The following is a 24,173-nucleotide window of genomic DNA, read 5'->3' as shown; positions in this document are numbered from 1 at the left end:
GGAGGGAGGGGCAGGAGATTGCTCAAAGAACTGGAGCGCATGCCTGGTTCAGTCCTAATGGTGCCCAGCCCCTCTGGGGACACCCCCAAATAAAGCAACAATAGAAGATTGGATTATAAAAATGAGGCAATCAAACAATTTTCTATTTTTTTTTGTTTTGTTTTGATTAACAGTGTTTGGGGTTCGGCTCCATCCAGTGGTCCTGGGGGGAGGGGCTTGTGGAGATTCGGATCAAACCTAGTGCATCACACATGTCAGACTTACCCCTTAAGCCACATTTCCAGCCCAAGAAAGATCATTATTTTTTTTCTGATTCATTTAATAATCAGCTCATTGTGGAAGACTCAAAGCAGAAGGTTCTCTTGTGGCAGTCATGAGACTGGTGCAGGAGCCAGGAAGACAAAATAGAAGAGATGAGATCTGTTAAAGCCAGTGGCAATTTCTCAAATAATAGTTTCCCTTTGGCTACCTATGGCTAGAAAGCCTATTCCCCTTCGCTTGCTAATGAACAGATGCTGTAGATGAATTATCTGAAAAGGTCGCTTCTTACTTTGTTGCATGTTTTCTCTCCTCTTATGCTCCCGCCTGTCTTCTCTGGAAATCCATCAGGCTAACTGTCAGGTGGGTTCTTCTTGATGTTTAATGTGATTATTAGGCCTCTCCATAGCCAGAAATGAAGAAAAGAGATTGGTTGGTGGGGACGAGTGATGAATGCTAAAACTAAGCAGAAAAGGCACATCCAAAAGGAGGGAGAAACTTTATGCAGATGCATAAACCTGTGCAAGCTGCAGAGTCTGAGCACATTAAACCAGTGTGAGCATCTAGCCTAAGAACTGAGCCTCAGGGAATACAGCAGCTCTCACTGATAAAGTAGGTTACCTGGACCATCCTGTTTTGCTGTGGCTCCAAATACAGACTTCTCCCAGAGGGCTTAATTGTTACAGAGCAGGACTATATCCGAGGTGGTTACAAGTGATCCCGTTGTAAACATACCATCAGCTTTTGCAAATTTGGGTGGGTTGAGAAAATTCCCAATGTTGAATTTTAAATCCCTATTGGAAGTATTCATTCAGACATACTTTGGGCCTTGAAGTGAGAGGGTGGCCAGGAGAAGAGATGTGGGGGAGGGGGCGGTCGTGGCTTGTATTTGGTTCTTGCTGAACTCAGCATTGGAGTTAAATCTGGTGTGAGGCAAGGCAGAGGAATGGCCGCTTGAAATTGCAGTAGGAGCCAGTGCTGTTCATTTCTCCCTTGGGTGTCAGGGAAGAGGACTACTTCTTCACCCAGAAGCAGCTCCCTTTAGATCCTCAAGTGCAAGACAGACACTCTATGAGCCCAAACCGCTGCTCAGCCTAAGAGAAGAGAGCCACGCGTTTAAATCCATGCATTTGATAGTGTATGTGCATTGTTTGTAACTTGGGCTCATTTTTATCTTTCAAGAGGAAAAATTCTGTGCTTCAGTTGCCATGCAACACACACACTGCTCTAACAGCTTTCTAATTTTAATTTCAGAAGTCTACAGAGCAGATGAAGAAGGTCCCTACTATTATTCTTTCAGTCTCTTATAAAGGAGTCAAATTCATTGACGCAACAAATAAGGTGGGTCCCGTGTCCTCTCTTTATTTCAGACAATTCTTTGTAGTGGTCTAAAGTCCTTTGCTCCTACTCATGTCCAGCATTCCCCCACTGTAATCATTCTCCACACACTCCCCCACTTCACGCTCCCAAAATACACCTAGAGATGTGCATGCACACACACACATACACACACACACACACACACACATACAAACACACATACACAGAGAATAACATACTTGAGGGTATTGACCTACAGCTCATATACGATTTTGCTTCCACTTCACTGTGGTGCTTTCTCTAAAATGTGACATGGTCCAGCATGTCCCCTTAATCTAGCGTGATGAATATCAACCTTTAAACACCTGTACCCCAGCAGCTGACAACCACTGATCCAGAGAACATCAAAACAGGGAGTTGAAAGTATGGGTTTCATTGTCTAGGGAAAAAATCTAGCCGGAGCACCAATCCTCTATCAGAGGAACTGTGACTTGGCCTTTCTCTTGCCCTCCTGATGTCTGTGTCTGTAGTGAAAATCCAAGGAAAACATTCTGTGACTTTCTTTTATTATCATGGCATTTCATTCTCAACTGCAGAGAAGGAATTGTCTTGATTTTCTTAAGAGATCATGAGAGGGGCTGGAGCAATAGTACAGCAGGTAGGGTGTGTTTGCCTTGCACACAGCTGACCCAGGTTCCATCCCCAGCATCCCATCTGGTCCTCCAAGCACTGCCAGGAGTGATGCCTGAGTGCATAACCAGGTGTAACCCCTGAGAATCACCAGTATGACCTAAAAACACAACAAACAAACAAACAAACCCAAGGACCATCAGAGAAGCTGAGCCCATGACTGACTTGGAAACAAGTGAGTGCTCTGGGGCCAGGGGCGAGCAGCAAGACTGCATTTGACTTTAAAAAAAAAAGTATTCCAGGGGTTCTTTTGTAGGGGAGATGACAGTGTGGGGGTGCTAAACAATAAAGCTTGGGTGGAACCACTCGCTCCAGAAACTCAGACAGACTGGTTCCTCCTCACAACAGCTCCCAAAGGCTCATGTACTTTATTCCTACATCCTTCCAACTGATGAAGTCTGCAAAGTGAGGAAGAGGCTCCAACCCCACCCTTTGGTGGACACTTTATTCTCTTGCCTGACCATCTAGACCTCCCATCTTGACCCACTCCACTCTAGAGAAAGGAAGGAACAGCTAGATTCAAATGCCTGGGGTCATCCCATGGGCAGTGATTGGTGGGTGTCTATAATCAACCTGACCATCTTAAGTCAACCCATCTGGCATTCTCCTGATCTGTTTTCTGTGACAGAGGTGTTTGCTTCAACAGCAGCGGCCCCAGCTGCCCATATCTACTTAGGAAATCCACTTCCCAGTGTTTGAAACAGGCCTGAAACCCAAGCAGAAAGCTTCTGACTCGGCCTGATCCCAACTGGCTGACCTTGTCCAAAACACGTTTGGTCAGGTGCCTCCCAAGACATGATGCTTGGAACTCTTCACGAGGTTGTTGACCGCTGTCATTATCATATTACAACCGTGTCCTGAAAAAATCCCAATTGATTTGCTTTATTTATTTCTTGGAAGTCAATTTCATTACTGGTGCATAAATTTACTGTATTAAATTATAGTATTTTGTTTTTAAAAATGGCCCATCCCAAAAAATAATGTTCCAAACTGGTGAAACTGGAGTGATAGTACAGTGGGCAGAGCACTTGCCTTGCACTCGCCAACCCGGGTTGCCCTGTATTCCACATTATTACCCCAAACCCTGCCAGCAGTAATTCCTGAACTTGGAGTCAAGACTGAACTCTAAAGCATCCAGATGTGGCCCAGAAATAAGCAAACAAGACTTAAAATGTTCCTAAACCTTTATGAAACTTGAAGATCCCAGGACGATGGTTGTATCTAAATTATAAGAAAGGGATCAGTATTTTTGTTTTTTTCCCTAACCTGCAGCAACTGTCTCTCATTTGCATTTGAAAACTATGAATAGTTATATATTCACTCTGTGAGTCTGACACCATCTTAAATTAACCTTAAGCAGGCTTGGATTCTGACGATCTCTAAACAAGTGGCATTTGCCCAGAAAAGTCCCTAGTGTTAGGCTGTTGTTCCATAAAACTAGAAGCATGGTTGGAAGCATCTGTATTAGTCACAGCTCTGTACCCCCAGATCCCGCAACCAGAAGAGTGGGAGAGCACTGTTGTCTTTGTTGCATGTCACTTGCAGACACATCAAAGGCCATTGACATCCTTAAGAGACAATTCTGCTTCAGCCGGGAATATAAAGATGAACTACCAAAACATGTCTGCTTGCTGAGCACTCTTCTTTGGCTCTAGAAGCCCCCAGAGACATGCTAGAGAGAATCCTATCTCAGTCTCGGCACTCCATAAAGAAGACCAGCGTATCTTTCAAGTTCTTACAGCAACTACATAGTTTTCTTTCCTCAGCATCATTTTATTACTGTCTGAAAGGGAAGGCCGGTGCTGTGTCAGTGGTGGGTACAGCCAGCCTGTCTGCAGCTCTGAGACAGCCTTCCCAGCTTGTTCTAGAATTGGGATGTTGACTTCAATGTGCTAAACAGGGCCCACAGCCCAGCGTTCTGAATACAGTTGACCTACCCTGGTCTATCAGAGGTGAGTGAAAGAGTGCTCATCTTAGGGCCACAGCTTAGTCACTGCTATGTGCGATGCCCCAAAGGACAGAAAGTATTAGAAGCACAAAAAAAAAAAAAAAAGCAAAAGGGCTATACTTCCCTGGTGCAGCTGGACTGCAGAGGGCTGAGAAACGCCAAGGACTGGTTTCAGAAGGCCTTGCCATACCACAGGGAAAGGGTCTTCCCCAGAGTGTGGTATCAAAGGGACTGTGCTCAGACATTAGATTCTAGAAGTGTCTGCAGTGCTATTTTTTGTGCATTACCTTGCTCTGGGGCAAATTCCAACCTCTAATTAAAGCCCACAGCAGGGAAAGAAGAGACAAATAAAATCCAGGATCTTCCTGTTTGTAGGAGCTTTCTCCCCTGGGAAGTGTCCTAGTGGCAGATCATTTTGTTTGATGGAAAGAACCTGAGAGGTGTAGGCATGGCTGAAGATGGCACAGTTTGAGGCACCACAGTCACTAAGCCTGCAAGAAGGCACTCCCAAATGTCACTCTTGAATTTCCACATTGATGACCTGGTTTCACCTTCTGTTTGAGCAGAGATCCCTAGGTCCAACTTTGCTGTGCCTCGGCCCTGGTGATGGACAGAGATGGGTCCATTCACTGTCATCAGTAACAGACAGTCCCAACAGGTTGAGGGACCACAGCTCAGCTCTGTGTTGCCTCTGTGTGTCCCTCCATCACACAGCCAATTGGCCATGGATAAAAGGACTAAAACTTGACTTCCCCACTCCCCAAACTGACACTTTTTCTATTACTCCTCAGCTACCTTCCACCAATTAGTTTGAAGTGCAATGGATAATTATATGCTCATTACCCTTCCATTCCCATTAGCTCCCGTTGGACTGTGTGAAGGATGAACCCTCCAGCAAAGCAAGTAGCTCTTGCCTTTTATTTCAGTGAATAACTGCCTTTGGCTGGGTTCATGGGGAAAGAGGTGCCTCGTTATAAACTCATAAATTTATTATCTCTCAGCTTTGGAGACACAGTGAACCTGGAGTCCTGAAGTCGGAAGGAAGAAGCAGAAAACAATCTAATTAAAAATGGAACTTGGACTAGACTTGCCCAAGAAATATTGCAGATAGGGTTGAGGAAGTGACCCCCGCAGGTAGAATGAATGCCTTTACATGTGCGAGACCCTGGGTTCCATCCCCACCTCCATACATATGCACACATACAAAGAAAAGAAATATTGCAGAAAGACATATTGCACATCAATCTTTTTTAGCTCCCTTTACCATTCTACCTCGATTGCCCTCCGCTCCCTTTCCCAGCCTATCTTCCCTTGCAGCTAAATCAAGAACGCATTGTTGGCTTTGGTTTATGTTGTTGGATCTTGAATGTCAACTCTGAACAAAGCTTATGCCATTTTTTCAGGCACCAGAAAAGTTTGGAACACTTGACGAAACAAATGCCCATTGTTTTTATCGCACCTTCTCTAAGAGACTCTGAGTCTAATTAAGAGCTCTTCACGCATGCGCACTGTTCTCCTCAGCCCTCTGCCTGCTCCGTGGGCAGCTCCAGCGCGCCTTGGGCAAGGCTGCTACCCCTGGAGATCCCCCTGGAGGGGCCCTGAACCCTCTCACTCAGTTAAAAGAAAAGTGTTGGCTTCAGGATTCACCGTTCCCCCAGGGTCTGGGGAGAGGGAAAAGCTGAGCCTCGGTTCCCCCACATCATTATCATGCTCCCAATTAGAGCATTTGTATTAGCAGGCGGCCCCACAAGCTTCTCTCCTACACCCGCCTGCCACACGCCTCTTCAGCCCTTTCTCTGCCCCGGGAACAACCGCATCACCCCCTGGAAGGGTCCTAAGCAGCCAAACTCTTTATCCTGAAGAGGCAGGCTGACTTTATCCTCCCTACTCCCCCTCATGAGTCTTTTTTTAAAAGCTCAGTCTCGGGGCAGGAGCGATAGTACCATGGGTAAGGTTCCTGCCTTGCATGCGGCAGACCCGGGTTCAATCCCATAGGGTCCTCTGAGCACCACCAGGAGTGATTCCTGAGTGCAGGCCCTGGTGTGGCCCCCAAACCAAAATCAACAAACAAACAAAGGGAGGAGAGAGGAAAAAACCACTCAAGTCTCAAAAAATAGAAGTTTGAGTCCCCTTGGAGCTCCTGAGACATAGAGGGAGACCCTTTCAGTGAGGTCCACCCTGACCTCCCTGGCCACTTCCTGTCGGACCCCGGGCCCATCCGACTGCCCTGAGCTTGGGCTCCCTGAGCTGTGAAGAGTGTTGTGCTCTGGGACTCGATGGTGACTGGCCAGCAGCTTTAGTACCAAGGTACTGAGATACCATGTTCTCCCCACACCCAATACCTTGGGCACTGCAGGAAGTTCTGTTCATGACATCAGTAGGAATCGTGGGCCCGAGAGACAGGACAGCAGGTAAGGCACCTGCTATGCATAAAACTGACCCCAAGTGGATGCCTGGCATCACCAGGAGCGACCCCTGAGCACAGTCTCAGGAGTAGGCTCTGAGCGCCACCACATGGGGACCACCTCAAAATAAAGCCCATTTCATTTTAAAGCATATTTTTAAGTTCCAGGTAGGATGATTATTTTATTTCAAGTTGGGAGTGGGGGGATCTCCCAAGCAGTGTTCAGGAGGCTCAGAGACCCCTCAACCGGACTGCTATTTTCAGGCAAGCGCCTGAGTATGGCAGACCGCTTTGGTGCTGGAGGTACCCCCAAGTCACCCTCAGTGGTTAGGCCTTTGGGGCCATACGTATGATGCTCAGGGGACCAGGTGGTACCAAGGATTGAACTGAGGCCTCTCAGCACGAACCTTACCCCCTATATACTCTCTCTCTCTCTCTCTCTCTCTCTCTCTCTCTCTCTCTCTCTCTCTCTCTCTCTCTCTCTCTCTGGCCCCCAGTTACTATAATTAAGCATCATTTATTTTGTTTTGTTTCGTTTTAGAGCCATACCTAGCAGTTCTCAGAGCTTCCTCTTAACTCTGCACACAGGGATGAGTCCTAGCGAACACAAGGGACCATACATATGTAGTGCCAGGGATCAAACCTGGGTCAGCCACATACAAGGCAAATGCCTTCTCTACTGTACTATCTACCTGTCAAGCCCCAACAGCAGTTATTCTTAACTGAATGGAGAATATTTTTGTTAGTCTGCTTCTCCTGCACTAAGACAGTAAGGAGAGAGAAACAATAGTTTCGGACGGGAGAGCCAGAGAAGTAGCTCACACATAGCTCATGCTTTGGGGCTGCTGTCACACATTGTCATCAACTGGGTGGCTTGCCCAGTGAACAGGCCTTCCTCACAATTCTGGTGGCTGCGAGCCCCTAACAGACAGCTGCAGACACAAGTGTGGTGGGAGACTGACCCTCATCTCTCCCTGTGCCCTCACAAGGCCCAGAGCACAGCTGACTGTCCTGCCTCTTCCTGTGAAGTGCTCCTGCACCCCGTTCATGAGACTCCTACCTTCCCACCGAGTCACTTTCCAAAGCCCCCAGCTCCTAAGGGCATCACCCTGCTGAAGGGGAGGAGCTCCACAGAAGAGCTGCAGGAGCCAGGCCCATACCTGCAGTCCACCATCGAGAGAGATCACCAAAGAGATCTTCTGTTTGGCCATTGTGCCCGCGGCCACAATGCCGACACACTCCACTGAAGAGCAACAGTCCTGCATCCTGTGATTTGGCAAGATGTAGGGTATTTGATGCCATAAAAATCACCGCGTGGGGGCCTGGGAGGTAGTGCAGGTGTTAGAGCATAGCCTTGGACATGGTCAGCCCAGGTTTGGTCCCTGCAGTTGCCTAGGATCACCCCACCAATGCCAGAAGAGATTCCCGAGAGCAGAGCTAGGAGTTAGCCCTGAACACTGTAAGGTATGGCCCAAAGCAACCAACAACCCTCACCCCGCAAATTCACAGACCACTTTCTATTATAACATTTGCCCGAGAAGTTGGCCCACTCTACACTGAAAGATTCTCAAGCACACAAGAGGCCATTCTGTTAGTAGATAAAGGCAGAAGTTAGAAGTCTTTGATGTCCCTAAATGGTGAGTCGCGGCCACACAAATTTCAGACTCCCTAATGTTATGGTGAAATGTAGTGGGCAAAGGGACCAATGTAATTCATCCCCAGCTGAAGTGATGCTGTGACTTTTCACACGACTGGCATGGTGTCTTAAAGACCGTGTTGACCTTGTTATTTTTAATACTCTTTAAAGGGAATAGAGAGATAGTACAGTGGGTTACGCACTTGCTTTGCACACCGCTGACCCGAGTTCGATCCCTGGCACCCTACATGGTCCCCTAAGCACTGCCAGGAGTAATTCCTGAGCACAGAGCCAGGAGTAAGCCCTGAGTATGACTGACTGTGGCCCAATAACAAATAAACAAACAAAAGAAAACTGCATGTTAAGACTCATTTCTGATTTAGTTTCCTCCTGAAAGAAATGCCAGAAGAGAACATGACAGTCATCTTTGAAACACTATCTTGCGATAATAACATGCTACTTGTTTATGGAATTCCAGTTCCATTCTGAGTTATTTTTGACAGGGCATGGCAGGTCATGTGAACATACAGGGCATTAGTGAAAAATATCTTCACTTCATTTTCTTTTATGTGTTAATTCTTTAATTGCTTGCCAACCACACAGCTCCAGAGAGTGAGGGACATGAAGTACTTGCTGGGGTGGGGGAGGTGGGGACATTTGAGGAGCGTTTCTGGCATTGATGGGTGTACGTGGAACATTGTATTGCTGACAGGTTATTTTAAACGGTGCAATTAAAAAGTAATTAGGGTAACTAAAGCATTTGAGGGCTTTAGATCTATGACAACTGCAAAAAAAAAATAAATGAGAATATTAGAAGATTTTTTAAAAATGCAAAACTCAGTGAAACTTTCTGCTTTTTAACTATGTATCCAAAGAGGTTTCTAGCAAGCAGCCTTTGCAGCAAAGGGAGGCTCGTGGTTATTTTGCGCTGCAGGACAACTCCGATGAAACCTTTCCTCACCTACCTCCCACCAGTTATTTTTAGAGGCAGGTCAGGATGATGGGACCAGCAGGGAGGAGAAGCTTGAAGAAATGCTGGGAAATGAGGAGCCGGCATGCCACAAAGTGATGCTAGCGCAGCACCAAGTGGGGTTAAGCGGGGCGGCGGTACATTGGGAAGAACCTTGAGCACTGCAGTTACACAGGCCCAAATGTGTGCTCAGCTACACCACCTGTTCAGTGTAAGGCACTTTACACTGCCCCCCCTGATTCCCCACTTCCCCCCCAAAAAAAAATACCAGTGAGCCCCGCACCACTCACTTATTAACTACACAAGGGCTAGAGCCAGGAAAGTGTTTTCCACCAGACCCTGCTTCCAAGTGGCACCCCAGCTTTGAGTGTGGTGGCTTGGAAGTTCCTGCTGACACCCCAACACCTTGGCCTCCATCAAACCTGCAAGACAGTTCAGCTCGATGCTTCTGTCCCCACCTTTGTGCCAGGGTGGGTGCCACGGGAGGGGCAGGGCACAAGACCCTGGGCACTGCCCTGGTGAGGAACTTCCAGCACCTGCTGGAGTCAGATCTCCAACCTGCAGCGGGTGACAGGTGACCTGTGTGCGTATGTCAGGGAAAAGCACTGCCAGGTAAACGTGGAGGCGAGGGACAGAGGCCAGAACGGGTGTAGTAGTCATCATGTCTGCTAAAGTGTCTGCCCCGTCCCCCCAGACTGTTTCTGCATACAGCGTTGGGTGAGAACCGCTTCTCCAGGGTAGAACTAATTGAGGTTGTTTTCAATGCCGTGAAAACATTTCTGCAGGACCTGGAGTGCCTTGCGCCCATGGACAGTGGGTTGGATCACTTTGGAAGTCAACCCTCTAGAGTGCTCTAAAGCATGGCACGGCAGCAGCTCCACCGTGTCCTTGCCTTGGCTCTCAGATATTCTGTCTCGAGAAGGAAAACAATGGTCATTTGTGTCATTTTCTCCAGAATATAATTGCTGAGCATGAAATTCGCAATATCTCCTGCGCTGCCCAGGACCCGGAAGACCTCTCCACGTTCGCTTATATCACAAAAGATTTGAAGTCCAATCACCACTACTGTCACGTGTTTACTGCCTTCGATGTGGTGAGTAACTGCCCTCTGTGGGCAGGTAAGCTATTATTTCACCCCACCCTGTAGCCAGGTGCACCTGGATTTATTTTTTTGAAAGCCCAATTTGCAGTTACCATCTGAGCTTATTTTGTTTGCAAAGTTTTGAAAGAAGATCTCGAGGCTGAGAGATAGCAGAGAGGTTAAGGCACCTTTGCCTTGCCTGAGCCAAACCTGGTTCAGTCCCCAACACTATATATGGTCACCTGACCACCAGCAATGGGTCATCCGGGGCCCATAAACACCAACCTGTGTGTCCCAGAATTCCCCCCCCCACCCGAATAAAAAAAAAAGGTTTCCTAATGTAAAGCTTTTTTGCAGCTCAGGAAAGCCTTTTCTGTATTTTTGCTTATCTGGGAGATGTAGAATTCTACTTTTTTTTTTCTTTGTAAAGTAGTTCACAATATTTGATTACATTTAATATTCGAACATCAATCCCACCAAGATTACACCTTCCCACCACCATATTTCCATCCTGAACCCCAAACCCTGACCCCCAAACAGAATCAAAATAATTTATTTTATATTGCTTGTTATGAATGATCTGCTTAAAATGAGACAAAAAATGGGTTCTTAGAGGAAAGTGTATGAAGATTTCTGTGTTTCACCCAGGAGCCATAAAGCCCTTCTATAAGAGATTGGTAACATGTTGTTAAAGGTTGAGCCTGGTATGCTTTTATATATATATATATAAAATAATATAACAAAATATAATAAAATATAATATATGTGCATATATATTATATATAATATCTTTTAAAATATATTTCCCCCTAGGATTGGTTGCCTTCTTTAATCCCCATTAAGTGTACTATTAAATGTGCATATTTAATAGTACATTGGTACTATTAAATATGTACTTGGTATATTGGTGATGTAAAGTACGAGATGTCCAGGAATAGACTCGTGGGTGAGGCTCGACCTAGCGTGTGGAGAGCAGCCATGAGCAGGGCAGCAGTTGAGTTCTGGAGGTTTTGGCCCCAAGGCTGGGTCCCTTGGGGCAGGAAGGGGTCTGACCTGCCCCCCTCTGATTTGCCCCGAGTGACCTGGCGCAGGGTCCGGCAGCATGGCTATGGTGTATCAAGAATTCTGTTTCTATACGGAATCCCAGCTGCCTTGGTTCAGCTAGGATCCTCACTTGCTGGATTTGAGGAATTCCTTCCTCTGGGTCCGAAATACAGTGAATGTCTTTCCGCCTCCATTTTCCTTCGCTGCTCCTCTAGTAGCTATTTCTAAGCACTGGGGCATAGTAGTCTATGTGGTTAGGAAGAAAAATTAAATGTTGGTGCTTCATACAGTTTTCCATACTGAATTAGAACCAAATTAGACACCTACGTATTCTAGTTCAAAACACTAAGGTTTGCCCCATTTGTTTACTCAGTAGTCTTATAATGAGGTTCTTAAGGTATCACACCACTGTTTTATCGTTAAAACTAGCCCATTTTTCACAAAGTTGGGAAATTAAGGTGATTCTAAAAAGCACTTAACACGCCTTTAAAAAGCAATTAATGTTCCTCTATATAAGTAGAGCTATCCATTCCCTCAAAGTGGTACATGGCACCTGAGAGATCTCTGATACAGTGTATTAGTCATTCTGCTTATGAAGCAGATAGAGCAAATGTGGTTATAACCATGTAATAATTTTTAATCAGAACAATTAAAAAATGTGATTTTTATTCTGCTCTGCTCAATATATTCCAAAAACACACATAAAGTTGTGGTATTCTTTATCTTCAAGAGGTTCAGTGCTTGAAGCTCTCTATTTATCCTGACAAACATCTGTGTATCATACCCCACCCATCTAAAACTGATACCCTCCAGAGGTAAAGAAAGGTGTTTGCACCTGGCTGCTTGTGGCTCTTCCCTTACAATTTCTGAAGCTTGAGAACAGGAAAGAGAGGCCAGGGAAAGCTTGAGAACAGGAAAGAGAGACTCTACTCAATATTAGAGCCTTGCATATGTGAGGCCCTGGGTTCGAGTTCCAACAATCAAAAAAAAAATCTGAAAGCAGGAGAAAATGTTTAGGGGGCTTTTAAAAAGTCCTTCTATTGGAGAAGACATGAGAAGAAGAAGAATATGAAAGAGGTGTGTGGCAATGGTAAGTACTATAGAACAGAGCCCGCACACGCCACTCTGAAGATTCCTCTGTGTGTGTATGTGTGTGTGTGTGTGTGTGTGTGTGTGTGTGTGTGTGTGTGTGGTCATGGTGCTGGTTAAAGGCATTCTAGTTGGGGTTTCCAGGGACAGGGAGCAGGAATCATCAGGAATTTTAAACACCGCTTGCCATCCTTGTGAAGTGATTGTTGCTGCAAACAGCAGAATTCCTTCTGTCCGTGCACATGTATTACTGGTTTTCATGAAGCACTTTCTCTGTGGAGTCCCATCCCAGCTCTGCTACCTGCTCTCTGATCTTACATGAGCTGTGGGACTTTCCTGAATCCAAATCTCCTGTAGAGAGCCAACTGCTGCGGTATGTTGTACCTCACGGGCTCTCATCAGGACTGAAATGAAAGGAAGGAATGCAGGTAAAAAGCCTCCTAAATAATAGGTATATTCAGAGTAAGTTGCATCCCCACCGCTTCCCTTCCCTGGCACACTGACATCACAGTGGACAGCCTGGCCGTTCTCCTGCTAGATGACATAAGAAAAATTGGCCAGACATGTATTGAGAACCCAAGGTACCCCCTACCCCGCCTCCAGCCCTATAAAAGAACTGAAGAAAATAGACGCAATAAATACATAAAATATAAGTGAAGAAAACAGAAAATGTTGACTGCAGGCATATATATTGGCATATATTACTTTTCTGCAGTGTTTTCATTCAGTATCTTAAATATTAATTTTTAATACTTTTCAGCCTTGAATATTGCAGCATTTCTTTCTAAATGGGTTTTTAAAAATATAACATATAATTTGCCTTGATAAGAATATTCCAACACATCGTACTCCATGTGATCTAAAAATCATAGCTCTCGCCCTCTATCCCCTGGAATTTTTTCAGCTCTGTATTTATGATGCAAGTTTACTAAGGTGATATGCAGGTGGCAGGAAAGAATCAACATTTGCATTTTATGACCAACATGATATCGATGTCCCTGATATATTTAGGAAAAAAAAAGAAAAAAATGTGGAGTGTCACCTCGTCATTTATCTTTTCACCCAGATGTTTGATTTAAGATGTTTGATTTGCTAGCTTATGATTCTGGTGTCTCTTCCAAAAGATTTTTATCTCACACCACAAATCCACCATTTAATCCTCCTTAGGTGAGCACAGTTTGTCCACCTCCAAAAATAGTAACACAGGCCACCAGCCTTGACCTGGGCCTTTGAGCCATTTTGAGATACAACAAGCTTTGCTTGCACCCATAAAAAAAATCCTCTTTGAGTGTGGATTTTGCGTCTTTATCTGGGACACTTCAATATTCAGTCCAGTCCTAAAACCTTACAATTCTTTTGATATCCATCAGTCCCTTGGGCTGTACAAATGGCAAAAAGAAAAAAAAGGATGGGAGGATGAAGAAAAAGAATTTCTCATTCAATCTTTTTGCAGATACTTATGAGTACATAAGTATTTTTATTACAAAGTTAGTGATGCTTTTGTCCTCTTAACCTTTTATGAATCACATGATTTTTTTTATGAATATCTATCATCAAGAAAATCCAATGATATTTAGACTGTTTCTGGCTACAGAGAGTGAAATGGGAAATTCAGAACATTCTCCCATGGGAGCCCCGTGGTCTGGGAAGGGAGATGCAAAGCGCCTAAGGAACTGGCATGCACATTTCTCACGATGCCCGTCCTGTCTCACGGCAGGACAGTTCCAGGCCTTTGCTCGGCTCCCACGTGAACTAGGGTTGGAACGCCTCCTGTTTCCCAAGCTCAATCGACCTTGTTAGGAGAGTACCTCATACCGAGCGCTCAAGGAAATGTTACCCTTTGTGATCTCTAAGCCTGTTTCATTACTTAGAATCTAGGCTAACTTCAGCCTGTGATACTTTCTGTTTTTGTTGACAGGAAGATGCAATAAAAGGACAAGAACAAGGGCGGAAACGGGGTCCTCCCTTCAAAGCTAGTATTTATATTTTAGCTAGCACCAGACCTAGCGTGCATCTTGCATTTGATTCCTTTCACATAGTTGGCGAAGAAGCCCCATACTCTTCCCTCTGCAGAACCAAAGTCTTCCCAAATGCCACCTCCCAAGCAGTCAGAACTTAGGAGAGAAGGAACTGAGGGGTCAGGTGGAAAGAAAGGACCAGGAGTTATGCTTTATATACGGGAAGCTCAGGAACCAATCCCTGTTGCTACATGGTCCCCTGAGCATTGCAGGGACCATCTCCCAAGCAGTGATCCAAGGGTAGCACCTGAGCAACCCCAGGTGTGAATCTAAAACCAAAAAAAAAACAAAACCAAAAACCTCAGAACATAGAATAAACGTTTTCCAGGCAAATCAACCTTCTTATTTGCCTGAGAAAGATTCCCTAGGTCTGTCTTACAGAGGAGAGAGGGGACTGCAGTGACAGCTTCCCCCTCGCACCCCCCACCCAATCCCCTGCCTTGGTAGATAAGAGTTGGGGATAGAAAACTGAACTCCTCCTTGGGGCTGGAGCAATAGCACAGCGGGTAGGGCGTTTGCCTTGCACGAGGCCAACCCAAGTTCGATTCCCAGCATCCCATATGGTCTCCTGAGCACCGCCAGGGGTAATTCCTGAGTGCAGAGCCAGGAATAACCCCTGTGTGTTGCCGGGTGTGACCCAAAAAGCAAAAAAAAAAAAAAGAAAAAGAAAAAGAAAAACTGAACTCCTCCTCCTCCATGCGTTATCCACTCCATTCACCAAGCTTGTTAAATAACAGGTTTAAAACAGGTAAATCAGAATGATCTAGTGAGAGCATGGGATTTATTTTTAAAATCCAAATAGGACTTCATTCAATGGTTGTAAAATATGAAAGGCTTATTTTAAATAACGTTAAAAGCCATGACTGCTGCTAGACCCTGGCTAATTCTCACTTCTCTAGAAAGTGCACGTTTGCAGTCTTTGATATTTTTAACCAGGCTCTCCCCACCCCCCCCCCGCCCATCTTTACTTGGAACTGCCAAGTTCTGTAACCTTGGTATGTGTGTGGCACTTGGCAGAACCTGGACCACTGTGGGGTGTGTAGGGAAGGTGGGAGTCATGAGTCTGGGGGGTGACATCAGGGGGTGCAGAGCGCCAATCTCCTTGGCTGACTCCGACCTGCGCAGCCCTGATGGCTTCTGCTCTGGTCACGCAGGCTGGGGCACATGCAGGTCTGCCCCTGTGAGAGCCAGTGTAGGATGCAAGATGCAGCCAGAAACTCCGTGGCAGCCCGAGCACAGGGTGACAAGTGCATCGTCATCATCACAGAGCTGCAGTTCCATTCTGCTCTGAGCTGTTTGCTTGCTTTTCACATCCATCTGATGAAATGGCAAGCGCTAAGATCTTCCCTCTTTTTTTTTTAATTGACTCACCGTGAGATACAGTTAAAAGATACAAAGCTGTAGTTGGGTTACACAGCCATGGTTGGGTTTCAATCATTTCAGTCATACAATGTTCCAACACCCATCCCTTTACCAATATACATCTCCCACCACCAATGTTCCTGGTTTCCCTCCCACAGTTCACCAGCCCTTTTCTTTGGAGTCACCCCTGTGCGTGCTCAAAGGGCTACTCCTGGCTCTGTGCTCAGGAGCACCCCCTGATGGTGCATTGGGGACACTATAATGTGGTGCCAGAATTGAAGTTGGGGGCTCTGCAAATCAAGTGCCCACCTCCTGGACTAGCCCTGGCCTTATCTTTTAAAAAATGATTTGTCACTGTTGTTGAGCTGTCATTGACATGAAACACGGGAATCAAGGTTCACCGCACAATCCTTGGATGTAGACATGTATTGATGAAGTGATCACAGTGAGTTAGCATCCATCACTGTCCTGAGCTACCCAGCACTTTATCATGTGCTAAGGTCACTGAGATGGACACCCTGAGCAGCTTTCCAGTGTGTGATGTGTGGTGGCTCTCTCTAGTCGCCAGACCGCACCTGACAGCCCAAGACCTGTTAAAGAATGATGATGTGTCCTTGGTGCCCCTTTCCCCCTCCTGCCCACCCCCACTCCCTCGCTACTCCCACCTTGCCGTCACCCTTTCTCAAATACTGGGATTCTTTCTGCAGAAGAGTTTCTGGTTGTATATGTATATGGGTTATATAGCAGAGACTGAACCAAAAGGTGCTCAAGAACTTTGGTGGTGGTTTTGTGAAGGCTGGAGGTTGTCTGACAATGAAATACTTGGGGGAACAGGGGTATATAACCTCTTTTGTGCTGTCTCTCTTTCTTCCCCCTAAAAATGACCAATAGCCTATTAGATTATGACACTAGGAAAATTGATGGCAGCGTATAAAAATACTAAAGTTCAGGCTAGAGTGATAGGACAGCAGATCAGGCACTTATGTTGTCTGAAGCCAACCCAGATTTCATCCCTGGAACCACATTCCCTGAGCACTCCCAGGAATGGCCCCTGATCACATAGGCAGTGATAATCCCTGAGCACCAACAGGTAAAGCCTAAAAGCCAAAAAAGAAAGCAAAATAGAAATGATAAAAGTTTTTCAAGTCCTTAAGATTGGACTGTCATCCCTTCCCTTGGCCATCTGGCACTTCCAAACAGCAAGGGACTATAAAGTAGAAGTCATCTCCAGGCCTGTGCAGTGGCCGAAACTCGTCCTCGAGGGGTTGTAATAGGGACCGGCTCCTGGGAGCAAGAGAAGGCTCTGAGGAAATGCAGCATTGCCAGCCTGTAGAGTAAGGAATGGGCAAGTGAATGGAAGGGGGAAGGGAGGAGGGAAGGGAAGGAATGGGATGGGAAGAGAAGGGGGAAAGGTAGGGAAGGAACAGAAAGGATGAAGGAAAAGGGAAGGAAGGAAGGAAGGAAGGAAGGAAGGAAGGAAGGAAGGAAGGAAGGAAGGAAGGAAGGAAGGAAGGAAGGAAGGAAGGAAGGAAGGAAGGAAGGAAGGAAGGAAGGAAGGGGGAGGGAAGGAGGGAGGGAGGGAGGGAGGGAGATGAGGGAGGGGAGGGAGGGAGGGAGGGAGGGAGAGAGAGAGGGAGGGAAAGGTTGAAGTCTAGCAAATTTCTATCCTGCACACCTTTTCCCCAAGAATTAGTCAAGTAAACAGGATTAAGACCAGGCAAATAGCGCAAGTAGTAGAGCTCATGTTTTGAAAGCACAACCCCAGAGCTCAATCCCTGGCACTGCTGCCACCTCCAATCACCATCAGGAATCACAAGTATTTTAAAAGTTGATGAATTGTTGGGTAACACTGGGTTGTCCTTGCTCCTCCCACTGGGAGCTTAAGGTTTATCGGGCCACTCCCACAACAGTGCAACTGAGGCACACCCGATTCCAACAGGTACTAATCACCCTAAGCTGCTTTTCTCTTTCCTTTATGTTATTTGTATGGTTTATTTAGCAATGTTCTTTTTGTATAGACACAAGAAGACAGTTGATGCTATACTATGTAACATGAGAGTTAATTGACTCCTAAATGATATTTACTTCGGGGCATTTATATTTATCTAACTTAAGCCTCCATTGCCCTTAGTTTCTAGCACTCCAAGAGTAGGGTCCCAATGAGGGACTGATGGACCCAGGGCAAGCTGTGAGCTACCCTGGCATCGAAATGGGCCAGGCCAAGCGACATAATACTTAACCATAAGTTAAGAGCATAGTCATGGTAATGAATGAAAGAGAAATGGTGTTTCTTCCCTGGTGGCAAGAGTCTCCATGATAGGGATGACGAGAGGTCTGCTGTCTGGCCACTTTAGACTATGGTTTCAAGAGAGCAGGTGACCACAAAGCAGAAGGACATGACCTCCATGGAGAGCCTGCAATGTTATAACTAAGCAATTTGGGATTTAGCCTTAACCTCCTTTCTTGGTCTTTTGCTACACTCATGTGCAATCAGTATTTGGGGTGAGATAGGAAGTGAGGCCTTTGCAAATACAGTGGAATGTTCTGCCAAGTTGGAAAATCTACATTTGAAGACCATTTAATGACATGGAAGAACCAATCACGATTTAATGTTGCATGAAAAAGCAACTCATGAAAATTCTCATAAAGCCTGATTCTAATGTTTCTTTAAATTCACATATATAAATATTCATATAGCATATAAAAGTCTCTGTGTGTACACAAATGTAAAAAAAGACACACCAAAAGGTAGCAATGGCTCAATCTCAGCAGGGGAATTTTACAGGCAATTTTAAAAATCATCCTCATGTATTTTCTTTTTTTTCCCTGGTGTGATTGGTGGAAGATATCAGTTTCTTAAGTTTCTGAGTTAGCTGAAATTGGCCCTTAAGAAGCACTCTATCTTGGTCAGCTGATATAACAATGAGACATCCGAGGAGGCAAGCAATCTTAGCAGAATGCTTCATATTTGCTTCTCAGTGCTGAAGACTGCTGATTGGACAGTATTTATCTCTATAGATACAGTCTATCAAGACTAATTTCTGGCTGGTACATGAGCAAACTAACTATAGGTAGAGCTAAGGAGATGTCAATGAATTCTGTGAATCCCCAGAATATTCTCAAAGTTATTTTTGCCTTGAGACGTGGGTGATGCAAGTTGTAGCTGAAGCTCTCCGTGGTTCTTAGCAGCAAGAAGTACAAGCAAAATATTGCCAAGACAGAAATGGGGCTTCTTTCTGGAGACCCCATGGAGGACCTCAATGGAAAAAACACTTTGCTTTCTCTTGTGGCCCCTGCTGGCATTGCCTGCATTTCTTCTGTATCTCTTCCTCCAGCCCTACCATGAGAGAAGATAGAAGGAAAGAATCAGAACTGGCTCTGGCCAATTTTCACCCTTACCTTACTCAGAAGGTTCAAGTCCTTACCTTGGGTACCTAGCAAGAAGCTTATTTTTTTTCTTAAGCTTCTTCTTTTTTTTTAAATTTATCCAGCCAACATTTTTTTGAGTGAGTGCTATATCCTAAGCCCTAGAGAGTCAAAATCATATGAAACTGGCACCCTTAAACAGGTTCATCCACCGAAGGATTGGACCTCTTAAGAGAAACTCATGATATGAAACCATGCAATTAGTAAAGCTGTCCCCAAGCCTATGTGGACCCCAAGGAGAAGCACCTGCCATCGCCAGGGCAGTCTGGAAAAGGGATTCAGAGAAGGGTCCTGGAAGGGAGGATGCCAGAGTGAGGTGTCTGGAATGAGCAGGGAGAGGGGAGGAAAGAATATAGTCTGGCAAAAAAAAAAAGCTGGCTGATGAAAGACAAACTGCTTGGTCATTGGACTTGCTTTTGGGAGATGGTCGGAATGGGGACCTCTCTGAGATGAAAGTCAGCCCCTTGGCCATTGCATCTGGTGCGTTGGTGAGCACTGCTGTCTGACCTTTGGATTGTGTATTACTATTTGCCCTGGTGCCAACTGTGCACGCATCTCTAAACTGAATTCCTCCTGGCCCAAGGGAAAGACAGACATGGCTTCTAATTAGAGTGTGCTGAAGAAGCTATGGTGGAAGGGATCTAAAGGCCTCTGGATGAGTTCCCCATGTCAGAACCCCCTCAGTGGCAGTGATGGGGGGCCGAGAAGCCCAGGTGTAGGGTAGATGGACTCTGGGGTACCCCTACTTTCTCCGCTCCCAAGCCTTCCCAGTCAAGACAGTGTTCTCCACAGCCACACCTGCGCTTGCACCCTCTTCATGGTGGGTGTGGCCTCCGCTGACCCCAGGGCCTCAAGAATAGTCTGGATTGGACCTGTAGCTTTCTGAGAATGTGGAGCTACCCCATTTATGTGTTCCTTCCATTTCTTTCCCACTATAATGGAGTGGTGATTTTTTTTAATGCAAATGGACAAATTGGTCCACATCGGGCTAGCAGGGGGACCCAGTGCAGTCCCCTGCCCACTCCACATGTGTGTCTGACAGACTTTGTCAGTCATTTTGGCATCCAGGGATTAAATTTCATTTCAAACAGATGTTTACAGGAACAAAGGGATGCCATTTACACCATCCTTACAGAAAGGGCTATGGGCAGCCTACGGGAACAGGTATGATGAACCTACAGAAATAGGGTGGCAAAGATTCACAATCAGGAAAATGTAGGTTTAAAGAAGATTTTCTGTGGAGGGAAAAGTTTCTGTGGATGTGCAGAGCAGCGTTCTGCAGGAGTTTGGGGAGCTAAACTGCAAATTTTGTTTCCAAGTTCCTGGAGGCAGAGGCAAATAGGAAGTATTTGCTCCCCATTTCTTTGTGAGAAGAGCATAATCTGCCCTCTGGGGAATCAGGCTACAGTCCAGAAGAACGTTTGATCCAGAGCCTCCAGGAAGACATGATTGGCTTTACCTTCACAATGCATCTCCCAAATGCATGAGGGTTTCTGCAGATTCTCTCCATGATGGTGGAGACGGAGCAGCTGCAGACCCATGAGAGCAATAAGGCAGAATCACCCAGGCTAAGCTAAATCAGATCTGCATTTGAATTCTGATTCACACACGGGTGGTATAAACATGGTCAGGTTGATCTCACTGATCTTGAATTTCTCAACGGTAAGATGAGGATCATTTTTTTCCTAAATTTAGAGACAGTGAGGGTTAGATTCTCCACATCAGGCACTTAACCGGCTCCCTGATCCCTGGACCACCTTATAAGCAATCATTCCAGGAGGTAGACGCTGCTGTGTAATCACCATGCCTTGGAAGAACAGGTGGGATGGATTTCAAGTGCACAGTCTTCTGAGTTGCAGCAGAGATCAAACCTAGCATAGCTGGGTCCATATGCTGATACCTGCTTCTGGTTTTTACTGGGTGTGATTGGAACTGGTTAAAAGAGTCAAAAACTGGCTCTGTACTTAGAGGAAAGGTGTTGGAGGTCCGGTTGCACGAGGAACTGGGTGTTTTTAAAATTCAGCCAAGCAGAGGGTAAAAATGGCATGCAGCGTGAAAACTATGGAACCAAAAAATGGTTCTTGGCGAGGTGGTTGGATGGCCAGCCCACTGGTTGATGGAGGTGAGCCATGGGAAGAAATACCTAGAGCAGGGCTGAGTGTCCTGGGAAACCATCCCCACTCCTCAATGCCAGAGAGAACAGAGCGTGTTCAAAAGGATTCACATTTTGTACACTAAAAACTTTTTTAGTGGTTATCAACATGGAAAGTCTTCCTATTTTTTTAATGACTTTTGATTGAATGAATCTCAAACTATACTAAGTATAGCACTGTAGCACTGTTGTCCTGTTGTTCATGGATTTGCTCAAGCGGGCACCAGTAATGGAGACTGTAAGACTTGTTGTTACTGTTCTGGCATATAGAATATGTTCCGGGTAGCTTGCCAGGCTCTGCCATGTGGGTGGGATATTCTGGGTAGCTTGCCGGGCTCTCTGAGAGGGACGAAGGAATCAAACCCAGGTCGGCTGCATGCAGGCAAACACCCTACCCACTGTGCTATTACTCCAGTAATGTAAAGCACATTGACAAAAATGGGTTATAGGGCAGCCTGCCACACTCCACCACCAGTAGCCACTCATCGTGCTTCCACCTCATCCTTCTACTAACTCTTGGTTTAAGAGAATGCAGTCTGGCAGCTATTAATCTAGCTAACTTGCATAGCCTGCCAAATTTTAAGATTCTATGACTGCAATTCTCATATATTCCTAGTGTTCTCTGGACATCTATGTGGTCTTCCATAATATACTTGGTTTCCTTCTATAGTAAAAACAGTGGTGCTATAAGTAGGAAAGATAGGTCGGCACATAGCAGGTATTTTATGGCATCTCAGTATAAACTGAAGAAAGAAGAAGTATGCATAATATCAAAACTTGGGGATAACTGATAGTATTTTGATATGTTCAGCTGTTTTCTGTGCACACAGACAAATAACATCTATGTGTATATATATATATATATATATATATATATACACACACACACACACATGCACACACATACATATATAGAATAGTCTTAAGCAACTTTTTTTTAAGTTTTATTTTATTTATTTTTTGGGTCACACCCGGCGATGCTTAGGGGTTATTCTTGGCTCTGCACTCAGGAATTACTCCTGGCGGTGCTTGGGAGATCATATGGGATGCCAGGGATTGAACCTGGGTCAGCTGAGTGAAAGGCAAACACTCTCCCTGCTGTGCTATCGCTCCAGCCCCAAGCAACTTTTGATTATTTGTCTCTAGTAACAGTTAGCTTTCCTCAAAATGACTTAAATGACAGGGATGCATTATCTTCCCCAAAGGCCAAGTCCCAGCACGGAGTGTGGCTCAGTGTATAGCACATACTTTGCATGTGTGAGACCCTGAATTTGATCCCCAGCACTGGAAATTCCTGAAGTAGAAGAGATTAGAGTTAGTTTAAACCAAACCCAGATTCAGTGTTTTTTTCTTTTAATCTCATCACTCTGTCATCATCAATTAGTATGTTGTCCAAATCAACATTTTTTGACCTTTTTCACTTGTAAACTGAGGAAACTACGAGAATGATCTCTTGGACTGGCTGGTGGATAACACAAAAGTGAAAATGGAGCACCTGAATGTTGCTGATGGGGCTGAAAAGATGCAGTGGCCAGGGCACTTGTCTTGCATGCAGCCAACTGGTTTGGATCCCCAACACCCTCTATGGTTCCCTGAGCACTACCGGGAGTGATCCCTGAGTGCAGAGCTGGCAGTAAGCCCTGAGCACTGCCAGGTATGCCCCACCCACAGCCAAAAAAAATGTATATACATGGGCTGGAGTGATAGCGCAGTGGGTAGGGCGTTCACCTTGCATGCGGCCGACCCAGGTTCGATTCTTCTGCCCCTCTCGGAGAGCCCGGCAAGCTACCAAGCATATCTCGCCCGCATGGCAGAGCCTGGCAAGCTACCTGTGGCATATTCGATATGCCAAAAAACAGTAACAGCAAGTCTCACGATGGAGACATTACTGGTGCCCACTCGAGCAAATCAATGAGCAACAGGATGACAGTGACAGTAATATATATATATATATGTATATATATATATATAGCTGCTACATGAGTGTGGAAAGACCACCAGAAAATGTCTGTGAACTAACTGCAGCCCACATAGCACAGGTTGAAGAGCAGGGATCTAGAGCCCCTCATAATCACAAAATGGCTGCAATAGCTCCAGATATCAAATATCAACAGACTAACATCCAGAAAAGGCTTGTTTAATCCCAGATGCATCTCTTTCCAGGGAGGTTCAAGGGGCTTAGGGAGTAATTCTTCCATTCTATTTTGAGAGCTTGCAAGATGTCATTTATATGTACTGCAGTTAAATTAGAAAATAAGATCGAATTTTAACCAGTACTTTTTTTTGTCAGTCATGGAGACTATACCCAGTAGTGCTTAGGAAAGATCGTGCCATGCTGGAGATCAAACCAAGGACCCCCCCCCCATATGCAGATCACATGCCGTATCACCTGAGTCACATCCCTGGCCCTAACCAATTTCATAAATTGCTGAGTTTACATTTTAATTTGCTGCCCAACCATGCTTCTCTTTGTGAATCTCAGCAATAAACTTCATCTGTCCCTTATTGAAGAAAAATTTATATACCATAATGGTTTTTTTTTCCATATATGCAGTTGATTCCTTAAACCTGAAAAATGTGAAATGAGGTGGTTTCTCTATATACCAGTTAATACAAATCATCCAGGTGGTCATAGATAATTTCTGGAGACAGATCTCTCATCACTTTTAGTGTGATTTTTCTAGGAGTTTGGGAGAGCCACCCTCATCTGTGTTTAGGGATTTTATTCCTAGTTCGGTGCTCAGGAATTACTCAAGGAGCCAAGTGTGGTGCCAG

General features: G+C 45.4%; 1 protein-coding gene across 18 annotated transcripts in view; it reads left to right on the top strand.

Moving 5' to 3' along the window:
* ANKS1B (ankyrin repeat and sterile alpha motif domain containing 1B) overlaps nucleotides 1–24,173 on the top strand; it is a 1,196,591-nt gene that overhangs the window by 1,161,976 nt on the left and 10,442 nt on the right. For 17 of the 18 annotated variants that reach the window (XM_055118593.1, XM_055118592.1, XM_055118591.1 and 14 more), the window contains 3 exons: nucleotides 610–621; nucleotides 1,513–1,599; nucleotides 10,182–10,319. In XM_055118593.1, coding sequence (XP_054974568.1) covers nucleotides 610–621; nucleotides 1,513–1,599; nucleotides 10,182–10,319 — 237 coding nt within the window. The remainder of the gene's footprint in view (nucleotides 1–609; nucleotides 622–1,512; nucleotides 1,600–10,181; nucleotides 10,320–24,173) is intronic. The other variant, XM_055118584.1, reaches the window with a different exon arrangement.

The sequence above is a fragment of the Sorex araneus genome, chromosome 10 (genome assembly GCF_027595985.1).
Source record: "Sorex araneus isolate mSorAra2 chromosome 10, mSorAra2.pri, whole genome shotgun sequence".
Classification (NCBI taxonomy): Eukaryota; Metazoa; Chordata; class Mammalia; order Eulipotyphla; family Soricidae; genus Sorex; species Sorex araneus.
Note: the sequence above shows the minus strand (reverse complement) of the source record. Positions and strands in the feature narration are given on the sequence as shown.